A 26,955-nucleotide genomic window follows, 5' to 3' on the forward strand; every position below is an offset into this window, starting at 1 on the left:
GGTCCTGGGAGGCATGCATGGGACTAGTACAAAGCCAGAAGCAATCTAGACTGCGCTGCTACCTTACCCAATCTCCCTATTTACCCACTTCCTGTTGGCTCCAGCTTTCTCTCTTTAATGTCTCATCAAGCAAACCAGCTTTCCTCATAATTCTGATTAGATGAACTAAGAACTGCTCTACACAAAGCCTCTTCAGTGTAACCCAAGTAGGTAAAATGGAAAAGGGGTTTTGCACTGCAACCCCAACTCCAAGGACACGAGCCCCTACTTAGGGCTTACCTTTTCCTCACCACCACTTCCCATCCTCATGGCTACCATGTCTACCCTCTACCCTGTCACCCAGGAAAAAGGCCCATTTCCTTCATAGACTTGGCCTGGAGAAGTTCACACTCTAATCTTCTCATGCTGGGCCTAGCGCATGAAAGTCTCAGCTTTTATTTACTTCTGACTCATGGGAGGGTTCTATAAATTTTCTAAGAATAGGGCAAAACCCAAAGGACTGGAAATAACTCTTAGAACCTGTTTTGAGTTTAGCAATTTTTATGCAGATTCCTTTAGCTAATACTTTTGCACGTGCTCTAGCAGCCACGGCATTGAACTGACTGCCTCTTTTACAAACAGAATCTAAATTCTGATAACCATATTAATGCAACAGCTTGTTAACTTATACGAAAATAACAGTGATGAGAGAGGGGAAGACCCAACTACCCACACTGCTTCATACATTTTCAAAGCAAAAGCCCATTCTGCCTAGAAAAAGAGATTAAGACCCTCTTTCAATGAAATATTCTATGGAAAAATTGCTCTAATTTTGAAGTCTCCAACACCACCCTCAACCTCCTTGTGACATGGACCCAAAACTACTATACTCTACGGCAGGTACTCGGGTCCCTAAAAGACACTTTGGGTGTCACAGCTCTGCATCAAGACTAAAATAACAAGGACTGATGACCATCAAATCTATTTTAGCTGAATTCTGACCCAACAGAAAGGTTACTGTTTGAGATCTGATTAAAAAAAAAAAAAGTCTTTCTTTCTGTCTTTTTTTCTCCTGGGAACTTCCTTAGGAGAGTAATTCAATTCTTCAAGTTTCCAAAAGTTTTTAATCCTCAACTTGTCTTTACCCTGCAGCCTATTCTCAGACTCCTATTGATTAAACTATAAAATGTTCTTACCCTTTCAAGAGCCTTTCTAGATGGTGACTCACAGGCCCTCAAGGGGTTTATACCTCGCATTCTTTCATCAAGTCCCAACTGGTTTGATGTAATTCAGAGAAGGGGTGTTACTGAGGTGCTTGGAGGCTTTGCAGAGCTCCATCTTCAATGCCAGCACAGGGTTCAATGTGCATATTTGTGTAAAAGAAATGTTTTTCACTGAGGCTTTAGATTCACTTAATACAATTCATTTGTTTAACCAAAAAATTCAGTCCTATTGTATTTGTTTTTCCCAATACAAGTGGCTCTCAGTGCATACATGATTGCACAATTTGCTTTGTCTCTTATCTGAAGTTCTATTTGTTAAGACTAAGCAAATCTATGTCTCAAAAGGGGCCACAGGAAAGTAATAACCAATACAGCTTTTAAAGGTGCCCTGTCATCACGGCTAACATGCTATTTATGTGAAACATTAAAAGACAGTTGGACTGATCAGATTTTGAAGTTACACAAATGTTATGTTCACCACTTGGATCTATAGCAATATTGTGGGGGAAAAAAATAAACTGTAAATAATACTTGGAAAGAGGCGTTGATTTCGAGTCTTCTCAGGAGCTCTAACAGAAATACAACTGTATACTGTTTTCCAGTTCACTTTAATAATCATTAAAATATCATTAAATGGACCGAAATAGTTAAGTGGAAGAAATAATAACTACCTTTGAGTATAAAATTTCTTGGTAAGTTAAAAAAAGAGGACTAATTTATGGGAAAGGCTTGAAGTAATATAAAGTAAACCAAAGTCGTTTTTGGTTATGAAATCAGTGATCAAGCCTCAGTTCATGTAAAAGTAATCTGTTAAAACACCTACTGGTACAAGACTGAAATAAAATTGTATGCAAAAAGCTTATCTCTTACGATAAAATACTGCAATACTATTTATAAAAAAGCTATTTCTGATGCCAATTTGGGGTGCAGGTTCTAGGTAGCAATCCTGCAGGTTTCAGCCATTAGGACACCGAGGCAACTTGCTTCCAATTAGGAATGGCTAAGGCAGCAGCAGGAGCAGCAGCTGGCCTAGATAAAAGAACGATTAAACAGAGAAGCAAATGGGGACCTGCTTCGGTTAAATATTAGAGCAGCTGAGGCTTGCATTCCCACTAAAGGAAAAGATGCATTAAACCAAAGTTGTCTGCTCCAGCAATATTTGCCTTCCAGTGCTACTTTCTTTGTTTAAACTGAGCGGAAGCAAAGCAAGCTATATTGATCAATGTCAGGGTAAGAAGGGAACCAACAGGGTTTTAGCAGGGGAAAAACACAAATGTGGCCATAAGATTGCAGTTTTGGATTAGACCTTCACAGTGGTACGCAGTGAGAAAGCAATACCACTCTAGAATTACATCAGCTTTGCAGTGACTTGTTGAGAGAGGCTTATATAATGGAGTGCATACCTATTCATTATTAAGGTTGGAAAGTTTTGGCAGCACACTTCAGAGTCCATGTACATGTTGATCATTGAGGTCGCCATGGTGAACATGAAGGAGTCAACTCAAGTTCAGTGAAAATGAGAGAGTGAAATTGCCCGCTCTTTATATCCATGCAAATTCTCAAATGTTAAGACATAAACTAATCACCCAACCTTCAAATTTGTTTCTAAGTTGCATAGTTTGTCTTATAAATAAATAAATATATATATATAAACCCTTAAAGCACCTTTTTTTCATACTTCAAATGCACTTGAGTTAATAATCTGTCATAGTCAAATATTAATATGAATGAATTACTTCATTCAGAAATGCACTGCATTTTTGCCAAGTAATTATTATTTCAAGGCTGAATGAAGACTAGGTAAATTTAAGGGAGATAGAGCATGAAATATAAAAGGTTTCTAAATTCAGGGAAGACAACATCCACAGACTTAACTTCCACAAAAAGAAATGCCCAAGAGCTATTTCGCATGCTTATTGGTTAGTATCTAGCCACATCCAACACTATTAAAGATTGTGTTTGGGCTAAGGTATTCCTACTTCGGGGGAAAAAGGAGTAACGACTTGAGGTTAAGCACCCTGACATTGGACAAGGTATGAATACAAAAGATGAGGAACACATTCCCTACAGTGAAGGAGCATAGTCTCCTAGAGGCAATGAAGAGTGGCAAAGACAGTCATGCCCACCAAACAGTCCATGTACCCCACTACACTGTCCACCTCCCCCATGTAATTAAGTTGAGGCCATTTAATTAGTTTTAAACAACACACTGTGATTTTTTTTTTTTTTAAACGTTATTCACTTCAGTCTAGGGTTTTAAGCCCAGCTACCTAAGAAGCCACGTGTTGAATTTACAGAGTCACAAGATGGAACCACCTTGGATCTCTAAGCCATTACTTAGAAGGGAGCTCCCTTGGAGGGCCATGGAACCCACAGCCATGGTGCGTGTATGAAAAATACATGTTTATGTATTAAAACCAGTGGGATTTGAAGGGTTTTAGGGGTGTTTTTGTTACCTAACATTGGCAAATACATAAAACCTACAAGCAAACTAATTAGAGAACAATTTAATTCACACAACTGTTGGGTGGCCAAGGTGAGGGAAAACGATTGGCAAAGGGTTTGGAGAGGAAGTAAAGGAAGAGTAGATTCTGGAACTGTCAGGAGAAAAGGGAGTGTATTTCAAGGAGAGGAAATAGTAAGAGCCAAGCAGGAATTCTAAAAATGGGATTGACTCGATCAGGGAGTATATTTCCCCAGAAATTGAGGTATTTTGTCATCAGATGTCCTGTGAGCTAGTTTTCTTTCTTGCTACTTAATACCTAACCTAGGCTCCCCAGTCAAAAGCCTGATGGTTGATGCTCAGGGCATGAGCCTTTCCTTGCATAAGTACCAGAAAGGAACACAAACGGTCTTCTAAGTCTTCTCTCTTTCATTCTTAAAGTACCAGCCAGGGATTCAGATAAGGCTTTTATTTCACTTATCCTACATCCAGTCAGGCTCTGGTCTCTACAAGGGCAGAATCAAAACCTGTCTAATCTCCCACAGCCTCCTGCTTCTGGTTCTAACACTGCAGCTCCTCGGAGCCCAGAAACCCTGGTCCTACACTTCTACTCATTAATCTATCCATCTGTTTGTCAGTCTGTCCACTCACTCATCCATCTACCATGGCTTCCCAGAGGTCAGAGCATCAGTTAAATATGGTTCTTATCAGTGAGAGGCTACAGTGTAATTGAAGTTTGGACATGTAAGGAATGGAAGGTATAGGGAGCAGTAGAATCATACAATCAGAATTGATTTTAATAAAGATAATGTTGGAAATCATATAGAAAGAGTATAATTAATAGCAAGAGTTCTCAGACTTTTGTAGTTGGCCAAACAAGTGACAATGAGTTGTTGTTTTTTTGTTTTTTGTTTTATTTTAATCTATAGCAATATCTTATCAGTGGATTCTAGAGAGCCTAGGAGGGGAACTAAGAACAACAGGTAAGTGAATGAAGATGAGAGAGGTGGGTAAATCGAGACTGACACCCGGGTTCAGGTGAGTGTACGGATGTTGGACCTTTAAGACAAGGAGCAGGTGGAGGAAGTTTATGTTAGTGACTAATGAGGTTGGTTTTAGATACGTGAAATTTGAGGTCACTGCAGGACACCTGGGAAGGGATATGTGAGAAGAAGATAGACATTTTGATCCAAAGTTCAGGAGAAAAGCCTTACGTGGAATTGGTCACTTATCTACCTGGGTGTAGGTTATAGCTAATGGCAGGGAAATTAATCAGGCATCCAAAGGATGGCATGGGGGATGTGGTAGGATGTGAAGGAGTGTGTCAAAGAAAATGGTTAATAGTGCCAAATGAAAGAGAAAGGTCAAGTTAGGTGAGGCCTAGAATGTGATGACCAGTGCATTTGGCAATTAGAAGGTAGAATGGAAGATTCTCTCACCTTCATTTAGCTCCTGGATTACTGTGTCATTTTGTTCAACTAGTCCTTCTTCTCTGCCTGGATCAATGTTGTGAAAATGGCATGCTCCACTTTCTGGAACTGCCTTCTACCCCAACTACCCAATGTTTGTAATGTAACCATTCCTACTAGACACAGCTTTCTGGACCACAAGTAGACTCCTGACTCACTCTGAGCTGATCAGACTCTCTCTTCGTTTCTGGAGAATATACTTAGACTGTGTTAAGCAATAGAGCTACAGAGCTCTGAAAAAGGTGAGGTCAATCTCAAGTCACCTATGATATAATTTTATGTGGAAACCTAGATTATGTAAGCATTTGAGTTTGCCTTAAATCAATACTATTCATTTGCTTTAAATTTAGCTGTTTACATTTAGCTGATCCCATCCCCCAAGTTCTCCTGAAATGATGTCACACTCTCCTCCAGAAAGAGCCCCAACCAAGTGAACTACGTCTCCAGCCCTTGATACATTTTTGTCCTTCCTCCTGCCCTCCTCCCCTACATCCACACTTCCCCAGATGCTATAGCAGTCATGGGAAACTACACTCTGAACGACTGCAAGCAGTTCTTGCTGCATCCAGCAGTTCCTGGACTGTGGAGAACTTCAGCCAATGTTGGTTCTCTGCTGGGAAACACCCACAAAGTCTAGCTTGCCCATGTCCTCCAAACCCCGCCTGTTCTACCACACTCGCATCAGACCCACCACGCTCAAACTCACACTCTACCCACAGTTACTTCCCACAGCAGAAAAGGAAGGGCAGAGCTCAAGGACGAGATGTCGTAACTCCCGACTTTTAGAGGGCATCTGTTTGGGAGTGTGGGAGAGGACTGCTGACAGCTGTAACAGATTCCTCTTCACTCAGGATAAGCAAGGCCCTTTACTCAGAAGGGCTGCCCAGAAAATCCTCATCTGGAGGCAAAACAGGGAAGCCTCCTGGGCAGGTTCTTACCACTTCGTACCACTAATTAATGGACTACGGGCATTCAATACCATCAGTCTCTTAAAATCTTGGGCAGGAAAGGATGGAAAGAGAGAGAATAAGACACAGATGCACAAAAGAGGAGAATGGAGGACAACATTGGATGCAAGGCAGAAAATCAAGAGAGCAAGAAAATGATGTTGAAAACTCCAAGAAGTAAATTTAGCCAGAGTTTTAAAATTTTTTTTCCTGCTTTATAGTGAATTCTGTAACAGAGTTTAGAGAATGATGTTACCTTTTAATAAACGATATCTGTGTAAGTAAGCGTTATCTATAATCTGCAGGGCATAAACAGCCTTATTTTTATACTTTCATGACTCAGTTTCCTCATCTTAAAATAAGAGATCCTAGAACTGAGGGTGTCTAAATCTTCCAGCTCTGAGACATTCCACGGGGAAATGGTCAGGCACGGTCCCAGGAAGGCCTAAATTTCTCACATCACTTCAAAGCGCTGAAACCTAAACATACTTGGTAGTTACTAATTTAATTAAATTCAAAAGTGTTTTTGCTTTAAAAAAATGTAGAAAATCCCTTTCTCAGAGAAAACCAAACACATGATTTTACTCCAGTTGTTTATAAGGTTTAGGCACTATGCGTTAAGACATCTCCATAGATCCTCACAGCTAGTTCACAGGACAGCGGGCAGAACTCGGGGGTTAAGAAAAAACTCAGGAGTTGGACTGCCTGGATTTGCATCTTTGCTCTATTGATTAAACAACTAAGGCAACTTATTTTTCTGTGCCTCGGTTTCTCATACGTAAGACAAGAATAGCAGTAATTCCAACTTTAAAAGGTTCATACAGAACTAAGTAAGTTGAGAGCAGTAATATACTCAGAACAGTACCTGGCACTTCGTATTTATCTAAAAACATATAAACTTAAAGACTAGGTGTCATTATTATCCCTGTTTTAGAAGGGAAAAAACTAAGACTTATGAAGGTTAAGTAACTGGTTCCAAAGTACCCAGTAAGTAAGCTGTGGAGAGGGATTCAAACCAGACCTGGTGGGCTTTCCTGCCATCACACACAGTCTCCCAATCCAGAGTTACTCATCGAAGGCTGGAGGACACTGGAACGAAGACTTAGACAGGAAATGAACTGCTTTTTTTTATCTGCCTGACCAGGAATTCCAACTGTTTCCTATTGCCTTTTTTTCCCCAAGGAAAAGTTAAAAATGTAAAGTCCTTTAGCATCATTCATTTATATCACTTCGAAGTTTGTTGCTATTTCTTCTATCCACACTTGCTCCATATCGTAAAAACAATAGCAAAAATACAGATTAAGCCCATAACTTTAAAAAAAAAAAAAAAAAACCCAACTCCCCCCCCCCAAAAAAAAAACAAAAACAGACTTCTCATCATAGCACCTTAGATTAAAACACTGAATTTTTACTGTGCCCAGGCCCTGTGCTAAGCATCAATATTATTTCATTTGATCCTCACAATAATTCTCTAATTTCCATTTTACAGAAGAATAAATGAAACCTCAGAATGCTTAAGTAACAGCCCCACACTCGCATAGCTAGCACAGGACAGAAGGAGATTTTCCACCATTTCTGCCTGACTCTCAACTACTCTCCTGCACTCTTTCAGTAGGATGCAAGAACCATGTCAACTACGGGATCACTTCACATTCCTTGCAGACTGAAACTCCTAAGACAGGGCTGGGGGGGGAGCGGTTATAAAAATACATTAGCCTCCTATGAACACCTAACATGGTAATTGTCCTCAAAGAGATTAAAGGATGGGGCAAATAAAGACAGAACAACCAAAATTTAAGTAATAAGCTGTATCAGGTGGACAAGTGAAGAACAATATTATAACATACAACATTTCTATTTTACAACTTTGTCAACTGTCTCTGACCTTCAGAAACCTTGGTGGGTGCTAATCTTGTCTCCTTATCTTAGCAGACTTGGAGTAAATTGCGTGAACACACTGACTCCATCAGAAAACGGGAAGCACTGCCCTGAGGACCGTACGAGTTCTTGCAGGAAGGACCTGGCAGGGGGCCAAGGGCAGGTGCTCAACCAACCTGGGATACTTCTCCTTGTGGCTGCCCATCCCTGGCATGGAGAGCTCACGGCTCAGGGGAACCATAAAAACCATCTACTGAAGGAGCAAAGTGAGAGGAATGTGCTGTGATCCCAGTCCTCTAATGGGATTCACACCTTTTCTACAACTGCCCATTTTCTGAACTCAGCTCTGAAATGAGCTATTATTCTCTGTTTCACTCTTCTTCATATTATCCAAAATAATTCAATGTCCACCTTTTCCTTTGGGAAAATCAAAGGTTGACATGGCTACCTTTTGAACTCAAGCTGTTAAAGATCCCTTTCTTCTGTTCAAAAAGTTTTACTGATTTTGAAAGGTCTTATTGATAAAACACAAGAGAAACTCAGGGGAAAAGGACAAAGAGAAAGAAGAAGAAAGAGAAAGTATAAAGAGGCCAGAAAAGAAAGAGAAGGAAGAGAGCCCAAGAGGAGCAGAGAGAGGCAAAAGGCTATTGAATGCATAATTGCCAACAGTCTTAGCAACTGGCTCATGTAGCAGTCATGGAGCATTATTTTTAAAAACCAAGGGGAAAATATTTACATAAAATCCAAAGAATATATGATATCTGTTAAATGCTGCAAAATGACAATGTATTCAACTTATTAATTCATGAATTAGTCTGTGTGATGTTTACTTCTGGCATCATTAGCATTTCTGAGCTGAATACTTAAGAGAACAAGGGAAAAATTTAAGGACTAAAGATAGAAGTGAAAAATTTTCTTTTTTTTTCAGTTTTGTTTGTCTTTCTCCATTTGTGTGCTTTGGCTATATTTGTGCAGCGTTAGTGAGACTCAGGGGCTGGGCTGAATGAAACGGGTGGCATGGAACCTTCCAAGCCCCCCCGGAAGGCCTCTGCCTCCCACGTACATATAAAAGTCACAGGAATTTCGAACAATTTTTTAATTGTCCTTATAAATGATAGTTTCAAAAGCAGATATGTCACAATAAACACATATTAAGAGTAAATTAGCCCTTAATGATGTTTATCAAGTTTTACGTCCTAATTAAAAGCAGAATCACAAGAAACATGACTTACCAGAAGAATTAAGTCTGCCACAATTGTCTACTCTTCCCAAACATTCCTTGTGTGCTCTCGCGCCACACTTAAAACATAAATAGCCTTGATAAAATGTTCCTCTGGAAGGTAAAATTAGAGAGTGATATGTTAAAAGGTGCTAAATGCTGCCTCTTTGAAGTCAGGAGCGCGAGAAAGAAAACAAGGGAACACAGTGCTCTGCAAAATCATCTTAGCGGAGGGAGACAGTCTCCTGGGGTTCGGAAGGAAGCGTCCGTCCAGGTACAAGGCTGAGGAAAGATCTGTTGGCTCCAAACTGTTAAGGCCATTTCCCCACTTCAGAACATTTTGGCTGGGATTTTAGAAAAGTCTGAAACACTGAGCAATTATACCAGCTCCTTGAAGCTGAGGAACAGGACCCAGAAGCTTACCTCAGGAGCATCAGGCAGACTTTGCAGGAGGTCACCCGATTGAAGGTGTGCATCTTGAACTCATGGAAATTGGAGTCTGCGTAGTCTGGCCTTATGTTCGATCTATAAAAAGGAAAAAAAAAAAGTGACTTCTTAAAGAAAGTTTCACAACAAAATGGCAGTCTAGTCATCTAAAACCTAAATTCATCAACATTACATTGGGTAGAGTTCTGATTCAAGCAAAAAGCCTATTAAATATGCCATGTTTTCTAAGCCAAAAGTAGGCTTTGCTTTAAAATATGCACCAAACTCTGGCTGCATGCAAAGCAGCAACATGGAAGGATCTAAGCGAACGAATTGTCCTCAGAATTGAGAGCTCGCAGAGAACTTTACAGAATGGCCACAGAGGTTAACCTGCTGGGGAAAAACACAAAAACCTGCTGGATATTCATGCTGTGGGATAGTTTCTCCAGCCACACCATTGAAATATGAACTAGAGGGGGAGGGCGGGAGGAGGGCAAGAGGGTGCTTCATTCCCACAGAGGCCATCTCTAAATAGGCATGTGGATGATGCAATGATCTGTAAGTGAATCAAGTAATTTTATAAAAAGTTTTGAAACAAAACATCAGTCTGATCATCAAAAACTTCCTCCTTAACAATTTGCTTTCCTTGTAATCCAAATAAAAAAATCACCAAAACTCTTATGTTTTATATTTTATTTTTATTACCTGCATATGCAAAAGAACATATGAAGCATCCTGCACACTACCATAACTAACGTAAGATAAAAAAATAAATAACACAACCAAAGTAACTTTGCGCCAATGCTTGTTACTCTGTTTAACCTTCACACCAATCCTAACGACTCAGCATGAATCATATCAGTAATTTACAAGCAAGGAAACCGAGGCTAACACTAAAGTAAGGGAAATGGCAGAGTTGGGCACTCCAATCCAGGTCCGTTCTGTTGGCCCCTGAAGCTTTAGTGCAAGGGGGGGATTCAACAGCATTCACCTTAATATAATTAGATTATTGGAAACAGTCAATTTAGCCATTTCCAGAAGAGTTTTTATATTAGTCATTATTTATGTCACAGAAGAAAGCAGAATACTTAGGAAAAGACTAAAAAGAACATATAAATCAGATGTATACAGAGAAAGCTAAGATGATGCTCTCCGACACGTTACAAGCAATTTGAGAGAGTGCAGGCAAAGTTGGAGATACTGATGAGCTAGGATTTCCCCTTTATAGAAAACAGCAACTCTCAACCACACAGAGCCTTGGTGTAATGAAGCATAACGCAGGCGGGTGACCAGGCATCAATCTCTGAGGTACCAGGAGAAGCCTTATGAAAACACATTCGCAAAGGCAATTGGAGTAGCAGGCAGCAATGCAGAAGTGTCAGAGAGGTCAGCCTTCCAATCCATCTGCTGAATATGAGCGTGCTAAAAATGAAATCAAATATTAGTGCCATCTGGGATTTCTCTGCTCCATGCTTCTGGTGACCTCACGTTTTAGGAAAATGTTCTGCTGCATGCTGAAAAGCATGGCCATTTCCATAGCAGTAGTTTTGTGTTCCTGATTAAAAATTATAGTTCTTCATGAATAGAGAAGTAGAGAAAAGATAAGGGTCTAAAAGCAAAACTCTCTTCGCAAGATTCTGGAGTCCGTAAAGCCATGCATTGGAAAGAGCATCAAACTCCAATTCCTTAGCCAGGAAGGCCGGTTGTTCATTTTTCTCTGAACATCAAGGTGATACAGTCACACATGGGTTGTCAAATAACAGCTTCAGTCCTGGGAACTTGAGGAATTCATCAGCCTGGAGTTGTAGACCAAGAGTAGATCTCCTTCAAAACGTAAATGGGTCCCAAACAAGTAAGAATTTAATTCATTTTAGAAGCTTGCCGGGACAGAGGTGGAACACCCTTCTCTAAAGGTCAACTTAAGTGACAGCCAGCCAGTCTTTCGACCATCAGTTACTTTCACCAACCAACTAGGAGTAAGCTGACTTTTTAGAAGACAAAAGGCTGAGAGGAGAATCACACTAAGGAGGTTTAAACAAACAAACAAAAAAGAAAATATAGAAAAAAAATTCTGAAAATATTGTTAACCATTGTTGCCATAAATGAAATGAGACTCAAAATGGTAGAGTAGAATGGTAGGGAAGAAACGTTGGAATAAAAAACAAAAAACCCTGTAACTACATATTATTTTTTAAATTTAAAATTAAACCCTAAAGAATAAAAGTTACTTCTATGACCCTGGAACTGCTCCTGGGGCACTACAGAAAACACAAGTACAGTCAAGGGCAGGAATCTGAAATTAGAGCACCTGGGCTTACATCCTAACTTGGAGGTCACTAACAGCGTGACCCTGGGCGAGTTCATAAGTATAAGACAGGAATACTCATAAAATCAAATTCATAAAGTGAGGTAACATATGTAAAGTGCTTAGGACTCTGCCTAGCCCAGAGTTATGGTCAGTAAGCACTGGCTACCATTTACAAATTGCTGATTCCAGATCCATAAAATAATGATATAATCAGAATAGTGCTTTATGAGTTGTAAGAATCTCTTGGTAGTTTTGGGACCCAGTCCCCAGAGGATTCCCATTCTCCTGAGAATTTCATGCAGGAAGCCTGTTATAAGCTCAGTGTCCTCTGGACCAGGAATCCACAGATAATGATGGAAGCACGATAAGAGACAGGGGTGCCCAGGAGAATATGTGTGCATAAAAGTCCAGGGAATTAGATGAAATCATATCAAGTGCCAAATGAAAAGAGGTGTCAACACACATGGATTACAGCCCGTGGGGAGGCAAAAACTGAAGGCAGTAAGTTGGCCAAATGGGAAGAGTTAGAAAGGTAGATTGGAATAGAAAAATATGGGGGAATATCAGAGTTACAGGTGGGTAACACAGAGACAAAAATAATCAAAAGTGACATTTATTGCACACTTGCGATGCACTAAGCACATTAATAGGCTCTTCATATATTTTTTCACATTTACTTCTCACAACAAACCTAGAAGACAGAGTCATTCATTTCATACTAAGTACCTACCATATACACAGATCCTGAGGCCTGAACAGAAGGAAGGATCCCTCAGCCAAAGCCCAAGGAGTAAAACGGAGAGATGAAAGAGACGAGGTAGGAGAGGCTGGCAGGGGCCAAGGAAAGGGGTGAGATCTTACACAGGGATTAATATCACATCTAGTTGACCAAAAAAAAAAAAAAATCGCTGTGGCCACTAGAGAGGGCATTCCTTGTAGTGAAGCAAGAGTGAACACAGCAAGACCATATGGGACTGGGTTATCTACAGATGAGAACTGAGGGTCAAATATAGGTTAGCTCACTTGCTCAGTCACGCAGCTCTACACAGAGGATTCCATTTAAGGAATCTATTTTGATATATGACAGTTTACTTGTGAGAACTTGAATGGAATCTTGTAGCTTTCTCAGGAAAATGTTCCCATTTCTTTGGCTTCATATAGGGCCCATTAGTAATACAATTAATCAATCAAATTTTTACAAGGCAAAATATGTTAATGCTTTTACACCTCCTTTTCACTTTACACATTCTCCTTAGATTCTTGCCTCTTCTCACCTGGTTTCATGGTTGGCACTAAACTGAGGACCACGTGCCTCCCCTTAGCCTGGGTCCCTTCTCCATTCTCTGGATCTGCATTCCCAGGGGCTCCACAAGCATCTCAAACACAGCACATACAAAACTCAGCTCCATACCTTTCCTAACATATTGGACTCTGACCAAATTCTGATTTCAGTTCATCAACATTCATAGATAGAGATCTTCTAGCCTGGAAACTTGAGAGGTGCAATGAATTCTTCCCTCTCCCTCATACCTTCTACATATTCATTTTCCCTTAACCCGTTCTCTGAGCCAATTTCTCCTTCCCAGAAACCATAACAAGTTTCTGTTGATTTTACCTTAAAAATACCTCCTCAAAAATTCAGGTTCCATTCTCTTTCCTTACGACCTAAGTCAAGCCCTAAGTGCCTCTCAACTAAATTCTTACAATGACCTTCTTAATAATGCCATCTTCTACTTTCTCTCCCTATGAGGGCCATCTTCCATACTATTCCCAGAACTACCTTCAAAAAATAAAAATAGGTCACTCCCTCCCTTGAAGACTTCTGCTGGTTCCTGCTGCCTACAGGGATAAAGCTAAAACTTCTAGCAAGGACATACAAAGTGTTTTCAGTTCTAGCATGCCCCCTGCATTCCTCTTCTTTCCCAAACACTCATAAGCCATAGGTATACACGAGAGGTACACAGACCTTGTCACATTTCCTAAACTTATTCTTCTCGTCCATAACTCTGCACTTCTGCGGCCCAATCCCTCTGCCTAAAATGTTTCCCTTAGCCTGTAGCTGCTCACTTGCCTGGTCCCTCATTTTGGACCAGATAAAAATGTGACTCCTCGGATAAAATCTTCTGTGAGTCCACATGATAGAGATAATGATTATCACTCCATCCTGGTTCCCAAAGTACTTCTCTAGCCCTCTCGTGTAGTACTACACCTTGTAGTAAAACCACTTATGTTCTGCCTCCCACTACCAGAAAGCTAGCTCTGTGCTGTTCATGTTTATATTGTCAGGGCTTCTGTCAGTGTCTCACATTTAATATATAACATCGTTGAATAAATAAGCAAAAGCCACCAGCTATATTTTAAGTATCCGCTACCTAAAGGGAAAAGAGCTAAAGGGAAAAAAAGAAAAAAAACAGTTACTACCCCTAGAAAATCATCCATTGAGTTAAAGAAACAAAAGCTCACACCCATGAAACACCCACAAAATATGATTAAAGACAAAAGAAATAAAACGATCAATCGGTGACTATATGGGAGCAAGTGAGAACAAGGGGTGTTTGGTAGATGAAGGAAAAGGGGAAAGTGATTCAAGTTTGGGGGGAAAAGAGAATGAAAGGTCTGAAATGAGTATAGGGGTTCACAGATAGTGGATACGGCAGGTTTTCTACAGCACCATCCATGACACCACCATGGTTAAATTTATGCGTCAACTTGACTGGCCCTGGGATGCCCTGATTTTTGGTCAAACACTTTTCCAGGTGTTTCCGTGAGGGTGTTTTTGGATGAGATTAACATTTAAAATGGGAGACTATTATCTTCAAGACATTTATATCATGCCTCTTTTTAAATAAGATTTTTAAATACACATAACAATTTATCACATTAATAACCAAAAAAAGCATTGGGTCATCTCAACAGATGCCAAAAAAGATATTTAATAAAATGTAGCATGTGCTTCTGATAAAATTCTAAATAAACCAGATGTTGATTATCAAGCCAAAGAGTATCGAGCCGAAGACAACAGAGAAACATACTTAATTTTAAACACTATCACTATCCTATTGAAGTTAAGGAAAGTTTGTAGAAGCCAATTATACTGTTCAGCATTGTTCTGGAAGATCTGATCAATGTAATAGGACAAAAATAAATGTGAGAGAGAACATAAAAAAAAAAAAAGCATACAGAGTTATCCTTTGGAGATGACATTGTTGGGACAACTGGGAAAAACCAAAAGAAGAAACTCAACTAATGAAGCTAGTAAGAAGAAAAGACACATCAGGTGGTGTCTGCAAAAACATATCTCTAAGCTCCCAACGTTCTCCAGTGGTGAAATGCAGGAACACGTGGGTAGTTTTTTCACCCAGCAATATTCCTTGAGACTCAAAGTTCAAGGATTTTCACAGGTTGGTCACACAGGCACCATCATGATGAGCCACAATCATTAAAAACTCCCAGGAGGAAAGTAGACGCTCACCATAAATCACGTGGTTAAAAAAAAAAAAAGTCTCGGTAGGCTGGCACAGTGAAAATTCAGTCCCGTTGGCACACCACATGACCTTACCACTTGGCACCAGAGGGGACAATTCAAAGCCGAATTTCCCAGACGCCAGCCAAGGGACAACCCTGTAAGCAGGTCCTTTTAAAGACAGCAAACCCAAACCCACCAAGCTGACTCTTTCTTGCACCAAAATGTCTAAGAAAATTCCTAGCATGAAATGTTCAGGTTCTATATGAATAAAATTTAAAAATTAATGGAGAAAAATCAAAAGCATTCAAATAAATAAAAGCTACATATCCAAACTGCTGAATAAGTTTGCATATTTTATTATAAATACACAATCTCTCAGGTTAATTTATAAAGTCAAAACAATTCCTTTGCCCCAAACCAACACACATTAACACAACCGTGCACGCACACACACACGCACAGATTTTTTTTTTTTAACTTGAGAAATCATTATAAAATTCAACTGGGTGAATTAATGTGTAAGGGTAATTGGGGAAAATTGTAAAACGAAGACAAATTATTGTAGGGAGTATGTAGGAAGTAATCATAATCCAAGAGATACGAAAATGTTTTTTAAAGGTACATTATTAAATCTGTATGGCACTGACAAGACAGAAAGATCAATAATAGAGAAGATAAAGTCTTGCAGGGGACCAGGCATGTGCACAAACGTGGTATGTGATTTTTGTGACAGTTTGCTCACTTATTTACCTGCTCAAAAATTAAAAAACTTGTCAAATACATAATATGTGCTAGACAGTGGGGTATTATAAAGTTTCTGTTGTTTGGTGCTGATGGGGAACATAAATATCTAAATAATTCCATATTGGGGCACCTGGGTGGCACAGCGGTTAAGCGTCTGCCTTCGACTCAGGGCGTGATCCCGGTGTTACGGGTTCGAGCCCCACATCAGGCTCCTTCACTATGAGCCTGCTTCTTCCTCTCCCACTCCCCCTGCTTGTGTTCCCTCTCTCACTGGCTGTCTCTATCTCTGTCGAGCAAATAAATAAATAAAATCTTTAAATAATTCCATAAACTATGAAATTACAGGTGTGTCAAAGATAGCGTTAGGAAAACTTACAACTTGGAATGTGACCTTGTGAACAGATTATCACAGAAGGCTTTCCTTCAGAAACAATGCTTGCATTGAGATCTAAAGATAATCAGAAATTCAGCAGGTGAAAGAATGTTCCACACAAAGAAAAAAAAAAACAAATTATAAATGTATTTCAGAAAATGCATTCCTAGCTTTTTGAAAAGGTTAAGGAAATTACATTATTATCACTTATAAGGATACAAAGCTGAAAGATTGATATTGATTTGACGAATATGTATTACATGCCTAGGATGTGCCGTGAACACAACGAGCAATGAGGAATACAATGGACAGAACTTCTGCCCTCACGCAGCTTATTTCTGCACATAAATATAAAATTTAGATAGAAACCTGAAATATGTTATAAGAAAACAAAAACACTTGAATATATCGATGACTACGTTATCTTTAAATGTAAAAAATAAAGATGGCTGGATTTATTTATTTTTAAAAACCCAAAATTTTCCTTGAATCAAAAAAATTTTAAAAACCCAGAAAGTAGGAAAATGTCTGTAATACGTATGATAAAGGATTAATGTCCTTGCAATATATAAATGCTCTTGAAAATCTGTAAGAAAAAAATGGAGACCCCAATTGAAAAAATTAGCAACGAAATCAACAGGTTTATTTATTAAAAAAAGAAATCAATAACCACAGAAAGCATGCTGAAGTTACTGATAACCAAAAGAAATGCAAATTTAAATAAGATATTTCACATATCAAACTGGCAAAAAAGAGATCAAAGAAAACAGATAATACCTAGTGTGGATGAAGCTACGGAAATATCCCAAAGTCTAACCCAAAAGCTTTACTAATCCTTTGACATAAAATTCTACTTATTAGAAATAATCGTGAAGGGTTCATTACAACATTTTTTTTTTAAAGATTTTATTTATTTGACAGAGAGAGACACAGCAAGAGGGGGAACACAAGAAGGGGGAGTGGGAAAGGGAGAAGCAGGCTTCTTGCTGAGCAGGGAGCCCGATGTGGGGCTCGATCCCAGGACCCCGGGATCATGACCTGAGTTGAAGGCAGAAGCTTAACAACTGAGCCACCCAGGAGCCCCCAGTACAACATTTTTAATAATTAAAAATTGGAACTGATTTAATTAAAGAAAATAGGAAACAGAGAAATTACAGAACATCTAAACAACGGAATACAACAATTCGAAATGAAAGAGGAAACATATATATTAGCCAAGAAAGATATTTGCAATATATTATAGGAAAATAAGCTGTTACTAAACTGTATCCATAACCGTGATGGACTTAACACATAACTACTTGCTAACATACATATGTGAAAATGAGAACAATAGGTAAAGGCATCATGCATGGCTTTTTTTTAATTTTAAAGTTATCTGTGTTTTCCAAAGTTCTCCATTATTCAATGTATTCCTTACATCTCCTCCTTTTCAAGATGAAAAGAACAACAAGAATAACCACAAGAATACTCACAAGCAATCTGACTAAAGTACACAGATAACATGTCACTGGACAGGATCTGAGGCAAAGATGTGTCTCAAAGCCTCTGCTCTTAATCACTAGGCTACAAATATCACAAGGCAATTAAAAAGCAAAGACAAACAGGATTAAGTGTTTGCAACATATGTGGAAATATTCTTGGTATACAAGGAGCTATTACAAATCAGTGATAGTACAATGATAAACCTGACCCACAGAAAACTTGGCAAAGAATACGACCAAGAAACTGATAAAGACAAACAACGGACTGAGAAGCCTGTAATAAACTCTTGAGCCTCATCAGTAAATGCAGAGATATGGATGCTGCACAACATCAAGGCTACAACACACACCACGTTTGGAAATAGTCATTCCTGGTCGCTAAGAGCTTTGTTCTTCCCTTCCCAATCACCGCCCGCCCTACAGATAGGATCTTCGTGAGGCTGCGTTTAGTCTGAGAACCAACAGAGCTCATCATCTGTAAGTATTTCCTTAAATGGAAGCACACAGATTGTTAGTACTTCAAAATGGCAGCCTAGCCCCAAGGACAAAAGCGTAGTGCTACAGCAGGAATTGAATTTTCTGGAATAGGCAAGATGTTGCCCCGTGCAGACAGAGGGACCAGCAGTTGTAAGCCCAAGGAAAGCTAGCTCAGCTATCCTGCATTTGCTCCTGTTCTTTCTGCTAGCAGTAAGATCTTCTACCCTTGACTAATTAAATAGGATTCCACCCAAACTTCTCGAGGGTGGGGGGTGGCATGTATCTTTTTCCTTGTCAATATATCACCCACTAGGAAACCCTGGCTTTCAAAAAATGAAAATTATAACATTTTGTTTATAATAGTTCATGACTGTAAATATATTTAATGTCCAGTGATAAGGTATTGGGCAAATATATTGTGGTAAGTCCATATAATGGAAGAATAATCAGCCATTTAATGATATTAAAGAAGAGGTTTTACAAGAAAACAGTAGTATGAAGTTTTACTATAAACAATACATACATATGAATATGTGTGTGTATATCTGTTACTATAGAGGATATAACATATACAAGAAAGGAGAAATTAGGACCATTATAGAGTCTCATAGTGTGTAATGTTCCCTCATTATACTTGCAATAACATCATTTTTTACATTTATTTGCATGAGTATTTTATTAACATTTCTTTTCCCCCAAAATACTGTAAGTTCCATGAGGCCAGGGCTGTGTCGATTGTATTTCGCTCTGTATCCCTAGCATCATGCATGGTCCCTAGCATAAACAGGCATTCAACAAATGTGCTGAAGTTTAACAGACTGTCAAAATAAGATTGAAGATAGAATAGTAAAATGAAGTTTGTGTGCAAAATATATCCCAAATACAACTGATGGTTGAACATAGGTTACAAATTTAGTGCTAAATTTCCCAGAAACCAAAGCAAAGAAGAAAAGAGGATAGCTTCTAAGATAATTGTACAAGTGCTCCTGGCACTTACAGTGTAGGAAAAATCACACTGGTTAGGTTTTTATCACACTGATAAAAGGGGCACAGTGTGTGATACGTAGCCAATGTGTTCAACAGCATCCTTATAAATACAAATGTGCACCTGCCCTTTCTACCTCTTCTTAATGTGAGCCCAGGACATCAGGCTAAAGTACTATTCAGCAAAAGCAACTCTATGGGGGCCCTTACGGGACCTGTTCCAACTACACATCATCACTTAAAACAGCCTTCATGTCCCCTAAAGCCAGATACCAAGCTTTGGCTAGTCAAATATCTTCCAAGTGGAAGAATAATTTCAAATATATGAAAATTATCTATAGATAAGACAAACATTTGTGCCAAGTCCTCAAGTACTAGATCTAGAGGTCCTTATAATTTAGAAGAAATTTCCAAAACAAATAAAAGGCAATTATTATCTCAATTGATATTAGCTTATATAACTCCTTTCTCCACGAGGACTAAAGATAGGTCAGAAAAATACACAAATCGAACAGATCTAAAGTTCAAAACAGACCTAGAGTTGTATGAAATAGAAACCCCATGCCCCACTCCGTCCCCAACATGCAGGATGGATCATTGAGGCAGCTGGAAAATGGATCTAATTTAGTAAAGTATTTTGTAAACTCTGAGATTTACCAACTAACTAAACATTCGAAAATATCAGAATAGCATATCCAGGTTGTTTTTGTAATGTCTCATGTGCTTCTGAATTCTCCAGTTCTAAAAAAGCATACTTAAGCCAAGTAGTCTTAGCCAAAAATCAAAATAAGATCTATCATTTTATTCCCCCAATGTAGGCTCTCCTATAAGATTCAACTTTGAGAGCTTCATTAAATGGTGGGTTTTTCCTTTCTTTTCTAATTAGCACACTAATTACACTGCTGGCTATTGGAAAGGGCAATAAGATGAACAACAAACAGGTCCTCCAGAAACCAAGTTAAAAAAACAGAGTTCAGGGGCGCCTGGGTGGCACAGCGGTTAAGCATCTGCCTTCGGCTCACGGAGTGATCCCGGCGTTATGGGATCGAGCCCCACATCAGGCTCCTCCGCTATGAGCCTGCTTCTTTCCTCTCCCACTCCCCCTGCTTGTGTTCCCTCTCTCTCTGGCTGTCTCTATCTCTGTCAAATAAATAAATAAAATCTTTAAAAAAAAAAAAAAACAGAGTTCAGAAGGGACACCTTCGCCTGTTCCTAAGCGTTCATAAATGGGATGAAAACAGAAAAGAGATTTTATAAATCACATCCAAATCTTACTCTTTATATTCCAAATCACGTACAGTCTTTTATCTAGGGAAATGAATAAATAGTTTCAAAATATCAATAAAAATAAGATAATGTTTGGCTCTGAAAAATAGTATTTTCTTATCTATTATATATTGCACTTTTTATTTCATTCAGCATTGACTCTATAGTAATTTTAAATATACATCCATCACTGAATTTCTGCGACATTTCAAGGAAATTATTGAATAAAATGTAAAGTCAGTGAAATCTATAATACATTTAAAGTGGAAAAAATGCCAGACTACAAGCAATTTGGGTCTTTGTTACAAACTTAATGTGTGGCTTTTGGCACATAACATATCTTTCTATTTTTAGTCTCCTTGCTAATCAAAGAATTACATCTGTCATCCCTACTATAGAAGGCCATGGTTCAGGAGCGGGAGAAGGAAGGAGGATCACCCTCTGTTGGTACCTGTTCTGTCACTCAGATTTGTCCTGAAAATAAAATGAAAACACATCTATGTACATCTTATTAAAATTTTATTAAATGAAAAGCATTATACAAATGCTAGATGATACATCTACTCTTACTATTATCCTTGTCATAAGTGACAACACATGATAGAAAACCCAGAGGCCTCATAAAGGGAGAACAAAATAATGACCCACCCATCACCTTATCCTGAATCAATGGGAATAAATTTCATAAGGATATTAAAATGTATTCATTTAGTCATACATTCAACAAATTGAGTACCTATTATACTCCAGTTGCTTTCTAACACTGGGAATAGAACAGGGAGTTTATCTGCTCCAGCAATCACAGATCTCCAGTGAATCTGGGTTATCTTGTTTTACTTCAATTCTCCCATTAAAATATGTGATGTATCCTCTTGATACTGAGAGGGTGAGAAAGGTAAAGAGAGAGGGGCAGGCTGGCTGACATTCAGGACTGAACAGCAAGACACGTCCCCTTACTCCATGTAAGGGACAGGGTCTAGAGAATCTGGACTTTCTCCTTCTCTGGTCCGCTAAATCTGCACCTTAAACTCAAACACTGAAGATAACATGAATTAGGAATGCTGAGCTGGCATGGTGAATTTAAGTTCTTGTAGCACATTTTAAATTGTGTCTGGTAATATGAAGTTTGCTGTTGAATTCATGTGTTTTATAAGCATGTAGAGATGGAGAGGATACTGCTACAACACGATATTGGGGAACAAAAGAAGAAAACTGGAAGGTAATCTGGCATGCCTCATAAGGATTTCCTCTTCAAATCCTGTGATGATTGGATATGAAAAAACGTTTTTTTGTTTGTATGTATGTATGTATGTATGTATTTATTTATGTATTTGACAGAGATAGAGACAGCCAGAGAGAGAGGGAACACAAGCAGGGGGAGTGGGAGAGGAAGAAGCAGGCTTCCTGCTGAGTAGGGAGCCCGATGCGGGGCTCGATCCCATAACGCCGGGATCACGCCCTGAGCTGAAGACAGATACTTAACCGCTGTGCCACCCAGGTGCCCCTGAAAAAACGTTTTTTTAATCAACATCTCATCCTTTTCATTTCAAGTCTCTGTTTTATACTAGACTCCATGCAGAAGTATAAATTGAGCAGGATTGCAGCATAAACTTTGCACGACTTGAAGCTACCCTCATTTAACAAAACCAAAACCTACTCTCCAAAAAAGTCAAGTACTTTAAAGCATTACATATACTCGTTAAAGGGAAAGGCATATTCATTATTCACATCACCATGACAAAATAGACAACTAATAAAGGTTTTTAAAGTGGTTTGGAATATTCTAGGCCCTGTGAAACTTATGCTTCATGAAGACGTCTGTCCTCTTACAAGCTTGCCATAAAGTGAAGAGACAAGACTCGCACATGGACAATTTGTGCAGGAGGGAAGAACTTGCACAGGGCTTGGAGAACCATGCGAAAGCAGTCACAGAATAGCTTCAGGAGCAAAACACGACAACTGGAAATGAGAAGACAGGTGGCTTCCCAGAGTCCCCATTCCAGAGAAGATACAACAAAATCTTTGATTAAAGTAGGAGAGAAGCAAGTAGTGTTCAAAGGTATAAGCCACGTAGAGCAAGGATTTATTCAGGTGAACAGCTTGAGAGTTGATGCCCTGAATTCTAGGGTGGACAAGAGAACCACGGATGGGTTTGTGCTTAAAGACCAAATTTAGGCACAAGAATTGCATCAGGGCACACAAAAACAGAAAGGTAACAAAAATGGTATAGATCTGGGTGGGGGTGGGGGAGTGTACGTTCAGCAGAATAATTAAAGAAAGATGATTGGTCTCAAGATATGGGCTCCTGCCATATGTCTGTCCTAATATTAAAGAACTTCCTGGATCAGGTCAGGGGCTGCTAAGGCTGACAAATGAGAGCCACATGGCCAGTGACTGTTGCCAAGGTCGAAGACCTCTGGGAAGCATTCAGCACTCAAGCTGGAAAGAATGGATAAGTAGCACTGAGCAGGCAAGGCACTCCAGCACCGAGAACTAGTGCGGGATTAGCCTAAGTCAGAAAAAGGCTGGATAGGTAAGGAAAACGGGCTTCAGAGGACAGCAAATGCAACTGACCTTCAAGGACAGAAATGTGATGGAAGCTATGCTTCCCTTCCCTCCCCGCCCCCTCAAGGCAGATGGGGAGAAAAAACAGATCCATCTCTCTCTTTCCACTAAGAAAAACACAATACCACGCCTAACGGGATCAAGGCTACCTCAGAGGGAGGAGAAACCCCACGCTTCTTGGGTCTCTCCCCCAGCCTGAAGAAAATTTGATGATGCCTTGATGTCAGACAACTCAAAACAAGCAGGAAACCCAGGTAAACCTTCAGCTTCCTCCAGCCACAGAATGGAGGCCCTTCAGTGCTACTTTATGTCTCCAACTATTTGGGTGATAGTATGTCCCAAATATTTCTGAAGAAAATGAATCCAAACCTGTTACCACTACCTGGGTGTCCAAAAGGGAGCCAGCCCTTGTAGGGGTCTTGGTTTTCTGTGGAGTCAGTGGCGCCTACGAGTTTCAGTTATGCAGAATAGCCTGAACCCAGCCTCATCCTCCACCGTGAAGTGTTAGATTGATCCTCTAATCCTGCCTTTCCGCTGAATGTTGGGTTTTTTCTTTCCCTTCAAAACTAATTACATTAGAGAAACAGAGTAAAATATTCTGCAAAGCACACTTTTCTCAGTATCCTTGTCAATGAACTTCAAATTGTCCTGTGATTTGGGATTCTCTGTCCTACAATCTCTATCCACTCTGAAATAATTTAAACTCCCAAATGAGGCCAACAGCATACAGAGCAGTGAAACTCAAGTAGCTACTCCTAAAACAAAAATCGGAGCGGTCTCACTGGCTTGAAATAGACACATGTGCCAGTCTACCCCAGAAAAAGAAAAACACAACCATCCTCAAAAAACATCAAGACTCTCTAGCAAACAGGCATGTCGAAAAATGTCTGAGTGCCCTCGATGCTCTAAACAATCTTATAAAAGTACCATTCAATCCTGACCTTGCTTGAGTCTACAGAGCCTTCCATGCCCCCATACTAGGTGAGGTCAGTGGTGGACAGCAGCATAGGCCACAGTATCTTCCTTGCCAAGCTCCGCCAGCGGCCCTTGCCTCTCCTCCACCATGAGCATCATGTGCCTATGTTCCTGCCACAGCCTGTGGGCTCAGCCCCAGCCTTACGCCTATGCCCTCAAGGTTCTCCCTCCGTGCAGCCTGGCAGAGGTAAGCAGCACCCTCTAGCTATGCTGCAGCCACCAGCTGAGCTCGCTGTAGTTCCCACTACTGCAACCGTCGTTCCCCGCGCCCCCCCCCCGCCCCCAGTCTTCTGTCGGCTTACAGCAGGATTCTCATTCTGGGCCTGGCCCCTTCAGATTGCCAGGTCCCTTAAGATGGAGAACTTGGTGTGATTTCCTTTTATTCCCAGAGACTGGCTGTTGGCCTCATGCATGAGAGCTGGTGAAGGGCTCCCAGCCACTGTACATCGACTCTGGCCAGAACCCCGGGCCTGCGTTCACCCAGGAGGAGAAACTAAAATTGTCAGCCTCAGCAACTTCTAAGTGCTTAGGACCCCTGGAGCATCGTGACACTTGCTTTACCTGTACTTTCTCATTCAATGTCACAATTGCAGATGATGAAGCTGAGACTCAAAGAGCTTAAGAAACATCTTGAGGGTCACCTAACTGGAAAACTTAAGCATCATGATTCAAATGTTATCTATTGATTTCCAAAATTAATGCTTCTAATCTTTATCTTATGTGACCCTGAGTTTAACAAAAAAGAAAATTTGTAGGGATCTTGGTTTCTGGGAATCTTCACCAGGCCCATGCCTGGGATAATGATCAGAAGAGCAGCCCCAGCCCATGAGAATGCTCCACAGCAGGCAATAGCCCTCAGCTTGAGGTCACACCAACCCACTGAGCTCAGAGCTCTAACCACGGGACGTCCTCCATCTTACCATCCCTCCCCCCATCCTATGCCAATTCCAGAAAAAGGCATTCAGTATCACAAGGGGTCTCAGGGTAATGTTCAGCTGGGGAGCTGAAGCTACATTAGACCACAGGGCACACAGCAGCTTCACACACGAGCCAATAACTTAGTAGACCCAAGTCTTCCTTGACCCCGATGGTTCACCTATACAATTAAACACTGCTGTCGGCCATACTCTACAGAGTGGCCTGTTCCTTGTTCCTTCTCGACCCCCAAAACAATGTGTGATCATATCTTCCATTTTTCCGTATTTGTTAGTGGTACCACCATATTTTCAATGTTGTAAAGAACAAAAACAATATCAACATGGGGCTAATATAAAAGTTTAATACGTTAATATGCACACAGAGCCCTGCACTGTGCCTGACACACGAAGATACAGAATAAATGATACGTAGTATTATTTTATTTAAATACTGTAAGGTAGATATTATGTCTCCACTTTGTGAATTCCTAATAGAGGCTTTCTTTAGAAAAGGAAGTTAAGCAACTTGTCCCAGCTCATGAAACTATTAACAGGCTGAGCTCTGATTTGACTCTGAGCAACCCAATACTAAAGAGTTTGAAAAGTATGTCGGTCACAAGGAGCAACAGAAACATTTTAAATAGGAAAATTTTATCTCCAACCATAGTATCCTGTCATAAGCTCAAAAGAAATCCATTTATTCACGATATTTTAAAATGTTCATTCTGTCTCAGCTTCAAACCATTGTTCCTTGTCATGACTATCCTTCCTTTTTATCACCACTCCAAATCCTATCCATTCCTTAGCTTAGGCTTCCCAGATCACTGTAGCCCATATAATCTGTCTTGTCTCTGAAATTATGTGGCACTTGCTCTTATGCTATTATTCAGTTGCTCCAGTCACTCTTTTATTTAAAAAGTATTTATTAAATGCCAAACATATACCAAGCACCGTGTTAGGAATAAGGGGGGGGGAATGCATGGCCCCCGGCCTTAAGCTCCTTTCAGTCTCGGATGAAGAAGAGGACATGCACGGAAGTAAATCTAATAAGGTATTACCCAAAGGTATAAGATATGGTGGAGAATAAAGAAGAGATTTGTCAATTCTTTAGCATAGTTTAAAGGAGAGACAGGTATGAGGGGGTGAAAAAAGAGCAACTGTCTTCAATCTGAGTCCTAAAAGATGAAAAGCTGTTCCCTTGCAGACCTCAGGAGAGGATAGGTCCCAGGCAGGTAAGGGAGCTTGTGATCAAAGGTCCAGATGAAAAGAAGCATGGCATGCGCTGGCAGCCTCCGGGAGCTCAAGCTTTAACTTTAACGCGTGTCATGCTGGGCAAATTTCAGTAGCTAATCAGAGCCTGTTTCTTGGGGTTCCTGGACAACTATGTGGCCATTACACAGCAGTATTTTCAGTCAATGATAATTTTTATTGACACACTATTCCTTTCCCTTATAGCAGCACAACAGCCATGTTGTCCTGGGTTAAGTATATACTTTCAAACAGCAATTCTGATTAGATGAAGGCAAATACAAAACTCCTCTGAATATAGGTTATTGCTAGACCAAAAAAAAAAAAAACTCAAATGAAAGATTTTAATATATGCTATCAATATCCCTATCTCAGAAATAAGTGATGATGTGTGACAGCCTACCTTCAGGGCTGTTGAAAAAAATCAATGATCTTTTTAAAATTTGAGCTCTGATATTTGCAAAGTGCTTTTGGTTCAGATGAGGAAAAGCACTAGAGGAGTATACAAACAGATAAATAAATCAATCTATTAAAAAAAAAAAAGAAATTGCTCCCAGAAGATAA

At 39.8% G+C, this 26,955-nt stretch overlaps 1 protein-coding gene across 1 annotated transcript in view; it reads right to left on the minus strand.

Annotated features, from left to right (window-relative positions):
- Positions 1–26,955, minus strand: part of VAV3 (vav guanine nucleotide exchange factor 3) — a 349,804-nt gene that overhangs the window by 116,656 nt on the left and 206,193 nt on the right. The window contains exons 17-18 of the mRNA XM_002928305.4: positions 9,582–9,683; positions 9,172–9,272 (exon numbers count right to left, since the gene is read on the minus strand). Of these exons, the coding sequence (XP_002928351.2) occupies positions 9,172–9,272; positions 9,582–9,683 (203 nt within the window). The remainder of the gene's footprint in view (positions 1–9,171; positions 9,273–9,581; positions 9,684–26,955) is intronic.

The sequence above is a fragment of the Ailuropoda melanoleuca genome, chromosome 2 (genome assembly GCF_002007445.2).
Source record: "Ailuropoda melanoleuca isolate Jingjing chromosome 2, ASM200744v2, whole genome shotgun sequence".
Taxonomy (NCBI): domain Eukaryota; kingdom Metazoa; phylum Chordata; class Mammalia; order Carnivora; family Ursidae; genus Ailuropoda; species Ailuropoda melanoleuca.